Source organism: Pipistrellus kuhlii, unplaced genomic scaffold (genome assembly GCF_014108245.1).
Source record: "Pipistrellus kuhlii isolate mPipKuh1 unplaced genomic scaffold, mPipKuh1.p scaffold_m20_p_1, whole genome shotgun sequence".
In the NCBI taxonomy this organism is placed as follows: Eukaryota; Metazoa; Chordata; class Mammalia; order Chiroptera; family Vespertilionidae; genus Pipistrellus; species Pipistrellus kuhlii.
In genome coordinates, this window is record NW_023425404.1 from 31,919,952 (window position 1) to 31,932,569 (window position 12,618).

At 39.0% G+C, this 12,618-nt stretch overlaps 1 protein-coding gene across 1 annotated transcript in view; it reads right to left on the minus strand.

Annotated features, from left to right (window-relative positions):
• The window catches only part of IQCH (IQ motif containing H), a 197,268-nt gene that overhangs the window by 152,936 nt on the left and 31,714 nt on the right, over positions 1-12,618 (minus strand). The window contains exon 5 of the mRNA XM_036437981.2: positions 8,320-8,436. Coding sequence (XP_036293874.1) covers positions 8,320-8,436 — 117 coding nt within the window. The remainder of the gene's footprint in view (positions 1-8,319; positions 8,437-12,618) is intronic.

A 12,618-nucleotide genomic window follows, 5' to 3' on the forward strand; every position in this document is an offset into this window, starting at 1 on the left:
ATTAACCTGGGTCATGATAAAAACAGCTCTATGAGGCCCATTTCTCTTATGGCTAATGCTATTGTTCTACTTGCTGTAGTACTTCTCGTTTGCCTCATTTTAAACAGAACACTTTCTATAATATTGCAAGTATTATCACATTTGTAGCTTTTCCATTTTCCTGCTTGCAATAGGAAAGCATGAAGTTTTATATTTTCACTCACAAAGATGCAATTCTTATGAAAATCTGGAGTGGCAGTCTACATACACCCACTTTTTTTTTTTCTTTTCAGGTTTTATGCACCATCAACTGAGAGGAGTGGATCTTTCATCCACAGGAACACAGAGTTTTTAAGTTACTTCTCTTTTCTGACACATAGTTGGCCCCACACTGGATATTTGCGTGAATGAAAAGGAGGCCTATCAGGGAGAGTTCTACAATAGTTTGGGGGTTCACCCTCTGGCGGTCTGGTGAAGCCTACGAACGCCTTTTCAGAATAGTGTTTTATAAATGCATAAAATAATAAACATTGGAAACCAATTATATTATAACACAGTTCTGTCCATGGGCCCCTTGTGCCTTAAATCTATCACAGAGCTGACTCAGGCTCCTCTATCGACCTAATTTTTGGCTCATCTACGTGGAACTATGAGATTAGAAGCATAACCTCTTAGTACAAAATCAAACAAATACCAAATTCAAGTCCAAATCTCAAGTCACAGAGTGCAAAGGTGCCGGATGCCACCAGGGATCCTAGTTAGCAGGTGGCTCCTGACCTGGGAGGATTCCAGGGCAGTGCACAGGCTCGCTCCCTGCATCTCCCAAGTCCCTCCTCTCCCTGCCCACTCAGGCTTGAAATCCCTTAATAGAGTCTAACTCCTCGGGTTTAATTAAATAGAGGATTTACTCTTGTTAAAAAGCAAAAGCCCATGGGAGAGGTAATACTCTAGTGCCAAAGATTTTTAAATTTATTTTCAGCAATAGAATCTATTTTTCAAATGCAACCTTAAGTAGAATGCTGATATGTAAATAAATGCAAGTTTTATGGGAATTGAGTATAATTTTATAAATATGTATATAAATAAGTAGGGCACAAGTAAATTTGCAGTTGTTTACATGGAGAATAATACAGTAATTAATAAATAATAATGCAAGAGTGAACTCACATACTCACAAGTGTAAGCCTTTTTTGGCCCCGCCCTTTATGTTAGTTATATATATTTATATGTATATATGAATCAGCACTGGCAACAATGAGGCTGTTTTGATGAAAGCAAATTATGAAATCAAGAGTTATAGGTAATAACTGTAATCTTACATCCATCACAGCAGACAATGTGTCTGTGTTTTATTTTGCCTGCACAAGGTGCAGAAAATCCTCAGGTAAACAGATAAGTAATTTCAAATAGCTAACAATTTGTTATGGTACTTATAATCGCATGATTTTCTTCAATTAAAATAAGTCAGAAGTCTTAAGGAAGAGCAGGAATTTTTGTTTTAAAATAGAATCACTAACAATATCTAACAAGTACTCATGTTCCTTAATAATTAAGGATTAGTTGTTAAGTATTCAATTTCGGGAGATTTGACAAATAGACTTCGTGAATAATTTGAATCCTGACTCCCTTACTTACTTCATAACCTTAGGCAGATAGCTAAATCTTAGTCGTACTTTCCTCAGGTGTCAAGGGGTACATAAAGCACCTAGCACAGTGTCTGGCCCACTTAATAAATGCTATCATTGCCCTGGCCAATGGCTCAAATGGTTGGGCATTATCCCATGCACCAAAAGGTTGCCAGTTCTATTTCTGGTCAGGGAACATGTCCAGGTTGTGGATTTGATCCCTGGTCGGGGAGCATACAGGAGGGAACCAATCATTATTTCTCTCACATCAATGTTTGTCTTTCTCTCTCCCTCTGTCTTCCTTTCTCTCTAAAAATCTATAAAACATATTTTCAAAAATAAAATAAGTCTTATTGAAGATTTGAATGCTCAAAAGTACTTTTCAAATGTGTCTTGTAACATTTTAATATGCTCCATCCTGTCCCATTTAAATTCTTTTGGGCTACCTCAGCACTTTTCCCTTTCAGATATTCAGTTTCAAAACAACCTACTTTATTTTGTATGGTGAGTCCATATTTTAAGATGATGCTGTATTCCTTGTCTTTTATCTGCAGTCATAAAGTAACATGGCAACCTTGTGATGCCAAGTGAAGATTGTACGGCACATTTCTAACCAGGTAAGAGCCAACCCAAACCTAAAGTGAGCAATGAAAGGATCAATAATACTGTGTTATCACGATGCATTATGCAGTATTATAATTGTACAACTGACTGGTATGCTGCCCCAAATGTGTGCACCAGAGAACTTGCCCATCTTTTAATGAATACCAGCACATGTGTTGTAACATTGATACCAGTTAACATTCATTGAATGCTTACTAGGGGTGAGGCACTGCTTAAAGGCCTTGACATGTATCATTAGCTCATCATTTGAATGATTATTGTAGTTTATATGAGATAATTGATCTTAATAATGACTAGTAAAGAGATGCACTCTATCTCATAAAGATACCTTTATAAAAGTTTAAATGAACATGTGCATGAACACGCATGCACCCATGCACATGCATGTGTCCATGTGCTCACGGAGTGAACTTGATAGCTCCAATTAAGATGGTATCTAACTGAAGTATGTATTATTCTTTATTATACTTTATTTAAAATATGTTTTTATTGACTTTAGAGAGAGAGGAAGGGAGAAGGAGAGAGAAAGAAACATTGATGAGAAACATTGATAATCTGCTTCTTATACATATCCTACTGAGGATCACACCTGAAACCTGGACGCATTACCCTGACCGGAATCGAACCAGCGACCTCTTGGTGCACGGATGGATACTCATCCACTGAGCCACACCAGTCAGGCAAACTTTAAAATATTTATCAAAAAATGAAATATGAGTTAAATGCCTATAGCCTTCCTGAAGTGCATTGGAGTTCTCTGTAACAATTTGAAAACCAGAGCATTGAGCCCATCACTCATTTACACTGGAGTGTGACAGAGCCAAATCAGATCCTTTTCTCAACACACTGGTTTTAGAACAAGGGAGAAGGAAATATGAGCTTTTTAATTTTAATTCATTTTTCATAAATGCAAAAACCTTATTAGGCAACTATTATGTGACTGCAGTGTTAATATATTACCTGTAACCCCCATCACACCATTGCCTAGTAGCCACCATCATCCTGACTTTATAGAAGAGGAAACTGAGGATCCGAGACATTAATTTGCTTACATGGGGGGGCACACACCTGGAAAATGGCAGGTAGGTCCCACGCTCTGATCTGTCCGACTCCAAATCCTTCCCCCCACACCAAAGTGCCTCCTATATAGCCTACCCATTTTATAAATGAGGACAAGAAGAATGAATCAGGTAGGTAACTTGCTTCTAGAAACAGCTAGCTAGTGGCAAGGCTGAATTCAGGAGCATCGGGTCTCATTAGGTAAGCTCCATCAGATGGCCCAGTGGGAGGATGCTCTGTGCAACCATAGCTACTGGGGGCCAGAAAGTTGTTACTTCACTTCTAGGTTGGAAGGCAGCTCAGTATATACTCCTCCTCTCTCCCAGCCTCTACAATAATGTAAGTTTTAGAGGACAGTCTAAAACATGGCACCATGTAACATGTGAAAATTGCCAACAATCATAACTAATATTTATGGCACATCTTAGTGCCAGAACCTTGGCTTCATCTCATATTAAATCTCAATACAATCCTGTGAGAAAGCCTAATTATGGACATTTCACACATGAGGAAATGGAGGCTGTTTCTAGGAGACCCCAGTCTAGTGAGAATTCACACCAGGCATTCTGATCCAGAATCACCATTCCCAGAGCTAAGAATATTTGGAGTTCAGCATGGGGTTGGCTTGGGTGTGGATGTAGGATCTCAGCACAGAAATTCAAGATACACAGCATTCTCCAGAAGTCACCACAACCGGATTTCCTATGAACATTATCCAATGAGGGGATAGCCTCTAATTGACTCTTTTCACTCCCAGAGCATGGGCTTGGGCGAGAAGACCTGACACCAGCCAATGGCAACTGTCCTATCACTGTCTTCAGCTTTCCCAGAACTCCAAACCAATGCAGAATTAAAATTCTAAAATGACACAACTTGCCAAGACAATACACCACTGCAGCCAGCACCACTGCTACCGCAGGTGTGGAATACATTTCAGAGGCTGCAGGCCACGAGCAGAAGTCATTGTTTCTTCCAGAATCTCTCTAAGCAACCTGAAGGAAAGCTCTCTTTCACTGGCCGCCGCAGTCTGAGCAGTGACTGTGTCATCAATAGGATATGGCATTTTGGAATGTCCTTTTGTTCAACTAATTTAATTTACCAAATGCTCCTGGGAAAAAGAGGGGGGTGGGGAACCAACATGCTGACTCCACATTTCCTGAAAAATCAACATTTTCTTTTTAAACTGCTTTGAACGAGATTACATCTGATCGCTGTCTGCTGGCTCCCTTAAACCCTGCCTCTGTCAAAATTCTGCCCCGGCAGGTGTGGGAAAGAATAGAAGCCGAACTTGAGCGAATACCCACATCTGTTTTCGGAAAAGGGGAACAGAAGCAGCACAGAAGGAAGTAAAAGAGATAATTGCTGGCTTGAACTGCAATACATTTTACTTGCGGGCAGAGGGCCAGCTTACAGCAGGCGGAATATGCAGGCCCATCTTATTGGAATTCAGGGGTGGGCCTCGGTTCCTGTCCGGAGACAGCTGTAAACCAGCAGCCCATAGCATCCCAATCAGGCGGCGAGTTTTGTCAAGGAGTGCTGATATGTACAGAGCAGCTTTGTCTGCTTCCACCGCACCCCTGCCTGGTGGGATGACAGTCAATCTCTGATTCCAGATGACAAGAACTGGATAAAAACTTAAAACAAATGGCGACCTTTCAAAAGATTAATTTGTTTACCAACAAAACGTTCCCTCCGTGTCATCTGAGATGGGGGTGACCTTCACTTCCCCGTCTCTAGGCTGAAAGGATGCTGACTGCAGTCATCTGTTAAGTTAACTCCATCTCAGCAATTATTCCCTTTTTTATTTTTAGTGACAAGAAGGCTTTATTAATTCACTCTGCTTCTTGTTATGGTTTATAAATGCAACAAGCTCGTTCTGAATTACTGCAGTGTAACATCAATTTGTTTAAATCTAATTCTGCTATCGTTGCCAAATTATGTTGTGACTGTAATTGTGGCCATATGCATGGGCTTAAAACAATCATGTTTTGAAATAGCCCTTCTTCCCCCCTCCCTCCTCCTTGCCCCCGCCCCTTACTTCTGATGCTTCTTCTAATCATCTGACATTAACACAATTGCCTCGCTTTCCATTACTTTATCATCTCAGAAATGAATGTGCTTTCCGTGAGAAAGATTACCATGCACACCCCACGTGAAACAGTAAAGAATGGAACTATGATTTGTGAAGTGCGGTTGCTACCCAACTAAGTTAGTGAGAAACACTGCATAACGGATGACTCATAAAATGTAGAAATCATAATAGTATTAAATCCAACCTCATGAATAAATAAAAGATTCTAAGTTTACATTGCATTATATATTTATTTATTTGGAAAGTGGGACCAGAGAACTATAGTATAATTCTACAGCAACTCGCATCTTGCCAAAAAGAAAAATGTTTTTACGATTCTTTTCTAGGTCATAACAGTTATAATCAGAGTTATTTGCCACAGCCACTGAAAGCAATGTTTTGTTTGGCTATTTTGTTATGCATTCATAATCGTTCTTTTAAAATTCATGTTCACTGATCTGTGTTTCACATCTTTTAAGAAACCCTTTTTATTTTAAAGGGTAAATCAAAGTCAAATTTTCTTGCAGATCTTTTGATGTGCTGCACTGGAATGTCTAGCTGGAACTAAACGACAGTCAGTACAGTTTCTGAGGTTCCTTCTGGTCTCCCCATGTCTACAAGGCCCTTCTCACAAACCTGCCAGGGGGATTACCATCATCATCATCATTATTACGCACATTTAAAGTATTGGAAGAATCATCAGTAAGTTTCACTTTTAATATTTTGTTGTAAATTGATTGTACTAATAGAGTTCATAGGATATAATATGCTGAAGGCAGGTTTGGGGGGGTTAGGGGGTTGTACACGTGTGTCTGGGGTATGTGTTTTCAATGCATTAGAATCTTTACACCAGCCTCTTATTATCAGGAAGGATGTACCTCTTCACAAAATACATTTCTAAGAACTGATCATGTAAATTAGCAACATATTCAAGTTTACTCCATCAAAAAAAAAAAAAAATGCCTGAGATTATTTACAGGCTTTGACAAGCTGTTTAAGTTTCAAAAGTAAGGAAACACATGGCCCTCGGCAGCCAAATAATAATCCCCTTTGAGTGTTTGGAGCAGTTCTAAAAGCGATTAGCCTTGATGCCGCTTTTCTAATTAACTATACATCATAACAGGAGATGCATTGCTTCAGTTTGGGTAAGTGCTTTCAAAAACAGTCTTATGAGTGGTAAATCACAACTGGATTTATTCCCAAGTGCTCTGCACGGTTGTTTAAAACCAAACACCTGAATATTTCTCTCACAGGGCCTTTTGCACTATGCCTCCATTTTATAAATCCAAAATGAAAATGCTATTTTTAGTCAGCACCATCATATATACATATGCCAACATAAAAAGATAGGGTCAACTGTTTTGACTGAAATACTAATAGTCAATTTGAGTAAAATGTACCTAAAGTATATACATGTTAAAGCTCTCTGGTGTCAGTTTTATAAACTCCGGTTTCATGAAAAAGGGGCATTTTTAATACATCAAATGAGCATGATTATCTATATGTCAGACAAGGCAAAGAGCTTCCCCATATTCTCTGCGTTCAACATAGCCAAGGCTCTTAGCCTAGTTTGGAATTGGAAAAAAATACATAATAAAGGACTAAGATTCTACCGCAAATTTTGATATAATTTTGAATTCCTATTTATGTCTTCAGTAAGATGCATTAAAGCAAAGCATAATCCTCTCAAAATCTGGAATTATGCCTTTTTAAACCCCAGTGCTCATCAGGAAAAGTTTGCATGAGATGCCGCAGTTGCCTTGGGCTACAAGCCTCAGCGCTCCGCCAGCTAAGCCAATATTAATTTTAGATTGAAGGGGGAAAACCAACAACAACAAAAGGGAAATCTGCTTCTGCCTCCACAGCCACAGAAACAATATTTTTATTTCAAGGCCTTTGGGCTCATGGGAGCAGATCAAAACTCTTTCACATTATTCATGGCGACATTTTAAACAAAGTTTCAGCAGGAATAAAAATACCTAACTTTCTGGTTATTTCTGAGGCTATACAAGTATTTCTATGATATGATAAAGTACTCTTAAACCAAACCTTAGACTAACAAAAAGCGCATATAAAGAAACTAAAAATATATATTACACAGTTTTATGAATGAAGTAGGCTGTTGAAAATGGCTATGCAGGCCGTTTGGAAGATTAAGATGCTGGTATGATGGTTAGAAGTGGTTTGGCAATTCTAAAATGAATCCGTTTTTAGTTTTGATTTTGACCAAATACATTCAAGAGCGTTTGAGAGAAGCCAAAGGTTAAAACTGTATTCAACAATGTATAAATGTCACCTCTATAATTGTTTTTAGTATCAGAAATAATCTCAAATAAAACAATTTTCCAATTAAATGAGGCATTCCTCTTCATTCTTTTACGAAAACCTCACAACACAGAAAAAGCCCACCCGTGCTTCCTCGCTCACCAGAAAACCAGTGCAAACATAGGCACAGACTCTGAGAACCCTGATGCATGGGATTGCTTTCCCCTCTCGTCATTTTGCCGACCTGAAGAAATATCCCTGCTGGCTTCAGGTTTAGGATGATTTCTTTAAAATTGTGTGGATTGCATCAGTATCCACCACTGACGCTGATACCACGCTGTTGTTTCCTTCTGAACTAAACCTATTATCAAAGAAATAAAATACTTAAAATGTCTCTACTAATTCTCTTTGTTGTTAAATTCGCTCACCCTTGTTAAAAATCACGGTACTAGATTATTTAGGACCATAAAACAAAATAGAAAAAATCTGAATGAGCGGCCAATGAATCTTTTAAAAACAGGTTCACATGTTGTAATCATTTCTAATTATAAACAGCATGAAAGCCGCTCCATTAAATTCCAAGAACAAAGGGATCAAAATCTTTACTTAAGATCTACATTATATCTTACACTACTAACGTATGCCTTTTTTGTTCTTAAAAAGATTAAGAGCTCATGAAAACAACTGATTACTTACACCTGCTTTTCTCTGATTAATACTTGGCAAACTGATTCCATAGTTCTCATTGACAGCAGCTCTGTGGCGGAGGTTTTCAGGATCCTGCATGATTTTTACATCCAACCCTATCTTTCGCTGAAACAAAGAAACAATGAAACTTTCATGCTGGATAAACAAAACTGCTTACTAATATCGTATATCCTCAAAGGAGTATAAAAGTTCTTTGAAAAGAATTATTTTAATGTAGTTTTCACTGGGGGGGAAAAATACACATTTGGGTCTTTTATTTCTGCTGTTAATTGTTCTCATTTATTCCCAGAAAAGGAATCTTCTGCAGATCTCCCTCCATGTATCCTATTGCTCATACAAATACATCTTCAGACAGCATTCATTTTTTCAGAGAGAATGGTAGATGCCAACCAAGGTGGGACAAAGGACTATAGAATACCTGGTCTCCGTTTGTTTTTAGCTTTCCAGGTCAAGGATTTTGCCAGTGGAATCTGTACTACAGACACACAGGTAGAGGGCTCCCTCGGTCTGTTAATGCGGCATTCTCCTCAAGGGACAGTTACAGGTAAATCTCAGTTTGGACTTGGTACATTTACCACAACAAATTTATTTACTCCTTCACAGAGCTACTGTTATTTATAGGAAAAATGCATGCTTTCATTAGAAAGGAAAAAAAAAAGAAAAAAGAAAGCATATCATTTGAAGCACATGTTCCTCATTTTATATAATTCAGATGAGTTCCAGCAGAGATGCTTAAATAGCCACCAGCAGTGTAGGCCCGCAGGGGTGGTGGAGAGGGGCACGGAGAGGTGTCCTGAGACCTGGGTTCCAGTCTTGCTCTCCCCTGGACTGACCTTGGGTAAGTAACTTCCCCCTTTGGAAGCCGTTATCTTTATTTTTAAAATGTGACAGGCTTATGGTCTCTTGAAGAACTGTTCACCCTCCTCAATCCTCCCCTTTCCTCTCCCCCGTCCCCTCCCATACACAGCTTTGGCATTCTATGACTGATGCTAAAAAGTAAGTTGACACTTAAGAAATATGTTATTACCAACAGTTTCTGAAGTCTTGTGACTTTCTTATTGTGGTACAATTCATATACTATCAGAGTTCTTTAGAAAGTGTGTGATTCAGTGGCTTTTAGCATATTCACAAAGTTGTATAACCATTACCTATCACCCCTCTTTATTATTATTATGTTTCCCCAAAAATAAGACAGTGTCTTATATTAATTTTTTCTCCCAAAGTTGTGCTAGGCCTTATTTTCAGGGGATGTCTTATCTTTCCATGCGCTAGGTCTTATTTTCAGGGGATGTCTTAACTTTCCATGCTCTAGGTCTTATTTTCAAAGGATGTCTTATTTTTGGGAAAACACATAGTGACCCGGTGCGCAGATTTGTGCACATTGAAAGGAAATTTATTAGAAGATGGCCATCGGGGTGGGACTGGACAAGATGGGCCGGACATGCCCTGGAGCCAACCGCCCACGGTCGCTCACTGGCCAGCCGCACCTGGGGTGATGCTGTGGTTCAAAGGGCATTTGCTGAGTGAGCAGGGTCCCTCCGGCAGGGGGGGTCCCTTAGCCTGGCCTGTGGGGACCTGGCCAAACCCAGCTCTCCGACATCCCCTGAGGGGTCCCAGAGAGTGAGAGGGCACTCTGCAAAGTTGCTGTCGTACAGGGTATGGAACACAAACGCAAGTGTGCAGTAATCCAGATTCGGTGCCCATAGTGCCCCAGCAACAACGTAACCCACAGCCTAAGGTGGAATTGCACACACACACACATACATACATACATACATACATACACACACGTGCACGCGTCTGCGCGGGCGTGCCCTGCCGTGAGGAATCAGGCTCCCTGCCCTCTGGTTTCAGGGTGCTATCACCTGAGAACTGCTGCTGCCAAGTCACTGCAGCTGGGCAGCTCCTGCATTGTCTGCCCCCTGGTGGTCAGTGCGCATCATAGCTACTGGTTAGACAGACACTTAGAATATTAGCCTTTTATATAGAGAGATTATTTTTTATCCTCACCTGAGAATATGCTTGTTGATTTTAGAGAGCAAGGAAGGGGGAGAAAGAGAGAAACAACAATGTAAGAGAGAAACGTCAATCAGTTGCCTCCTATATGCACTTCAACCAGGAATTGGGCCTCCAGCCGGGGTCATGTGCCCTGACTGGGAATCAAACTTGCCACCTTTTGGTGTATAGGATGACCCTCCAAACAACTTGTGCCAGCCAGTCATGGCAACCAAAATCCCTCTTTAATTCCGTAACATTTTCATCACTGAAAAAAAAACCCTCAAATCCATTATCAATCACTCCCCATTACCTCCTTATCCAGCCCCTGGTAACTACCAATCTATTAATATTTTCTGCCTCTTCCATGTGTCCCATTCTGGACTTTCCATATGAATTATAAATATGTGGTCTATAACGTTTAAAAGGAGGCATTGTAAGGGATTACAACACCTGATTTCCTTTCAATGGAGTGTCTGTTCTGAGGGATATGATGCAATTGCTAAACTGGTTGTAGGAACCAGATTAGTTCAATGGGCTAAGTCTAAGGTTGAAGGAAAGCGGAAGATTGCAAAAATATCTACAGAATGTATGCTGTCTAATTACTTCTTAATATAGGAGCCAAACCTTCCTTTTATTTTTCTAATAGTTTTTAAACCAAATATTTAAATATTTGCCCACTTTATTTAACCCATGCAGGGACCCAGATTGCAAACAAGACTGATCTATTCCCTTCTCCTTGAAGTACGTGTGGTCACAAAAATAATCCTGTGCCAGCAGCTATAAGGGGGTCTCCTTCCGTGGCTAACCCACACTCAGCACTATTCCGAGTGTTTGCATCGAAGCTGGCTGTCTCTTTCATCTAAATGAATACCTGAACATAATTTGTTTTTTCTTAATTCAACTTTCAGAATAATTCTCATTCTACAAAGGATTAGGATATTACCAATATGTGTTAAATTGTCTAGATGTGGTTTCTACAATTAGGGTGTTTTAAATGTGTATTCTGGACATAACTGAAGGGAACAGCTTCATCTGTCAGGACTAAGCTTTGCTAGAACTTTTTAACCCTGGGATCACTGGCTAGTGGGCCATTGTAATTTTCTTAGTTTTATTATGGTCCTTCAACTTTCTGGGGCTATGGGACTGGTGTAAGAAAGAAATGATCAAATACCAAATTATTGTTAAAACTGGCATTCAAGTCAGTTGTTTTCTGCTCAGTTTTACATTTCTGTGGCCCTGGCACGGATAGTTCTGATAAGAAATCAAAATATAAGCAGAAACACAACAGAAAAGATATGTTGCAATATCAATTCTTTGTTAGTTGGCTTATAAAGCCATGGGAAATGTCCTTTAAAATATTAATGTTCTAAGAGTTACTATTTTGGCCCCAAAGCATGTGTATACCAAAATAATATGCAGCACACGTGATTTAATTTTCCTTCAAAAACATACAGGTAAGCCTACATTTAAATAAAATTAACATATCAAATGGTTTCACTGAAGATCACGATTACATTCATTCATAATCTGAATTTATCTTACAATTTTACAAGTTACATCTATGGAGATGTATAGCAAAATACTTATCAGCATAAGCCGCCTTATCAGACCCAGATTTTCCTAGAAAAACAATTATAGATTTAAACACAAAATTAATCAATCCATTAAGCAGGAAAGCATGCTCTGAAAGGTGATTGTTTTTTACCAACAGTAAAATAAGTATCAGAAATAATTTCTGAAATTTTTCTTAAATTGGTCAAGAAAGGACACCAATTTACTTCACCTATCTTGAGTCACTAAATAATCCATACTTTATTCTCCCCTTTGATAGTAATTACAAGCAGATATATCAAATGTGACTCTCATTTAGACTTTGGTTTGTAAGAACAAAAGTTATTATCAGAGCCAATTACTGTTTTACCTACATGGCTGCACAGAAGCAGGGAGCTCAATTTTCATCTCATCAGTGATTTTGTGTTTTTTATTTTATTACTATGCCCACAAAGCTATCTAAGAAAGAAATAGCTTATGCTATTAAAACTAGAGTTTGAGCATACGAGGCTAAGGTTTCTTTTAGGAGAAGTTCTGAATTAAAAACACTAGGCAGCATGTAATGCCAACTCCCCAGACATGGGCAGACCATAAAATGACATACATCTGAGCAGTAGATCCCACACAGAGTAATCAAAATTGAAATGCTTCACAAACAAAGTTGAGACAGGCTATTTACTAAGTTACAGTATTATCAGCATAACATTATTCTCACCAGTGTTTGCTACAAGTAATGCC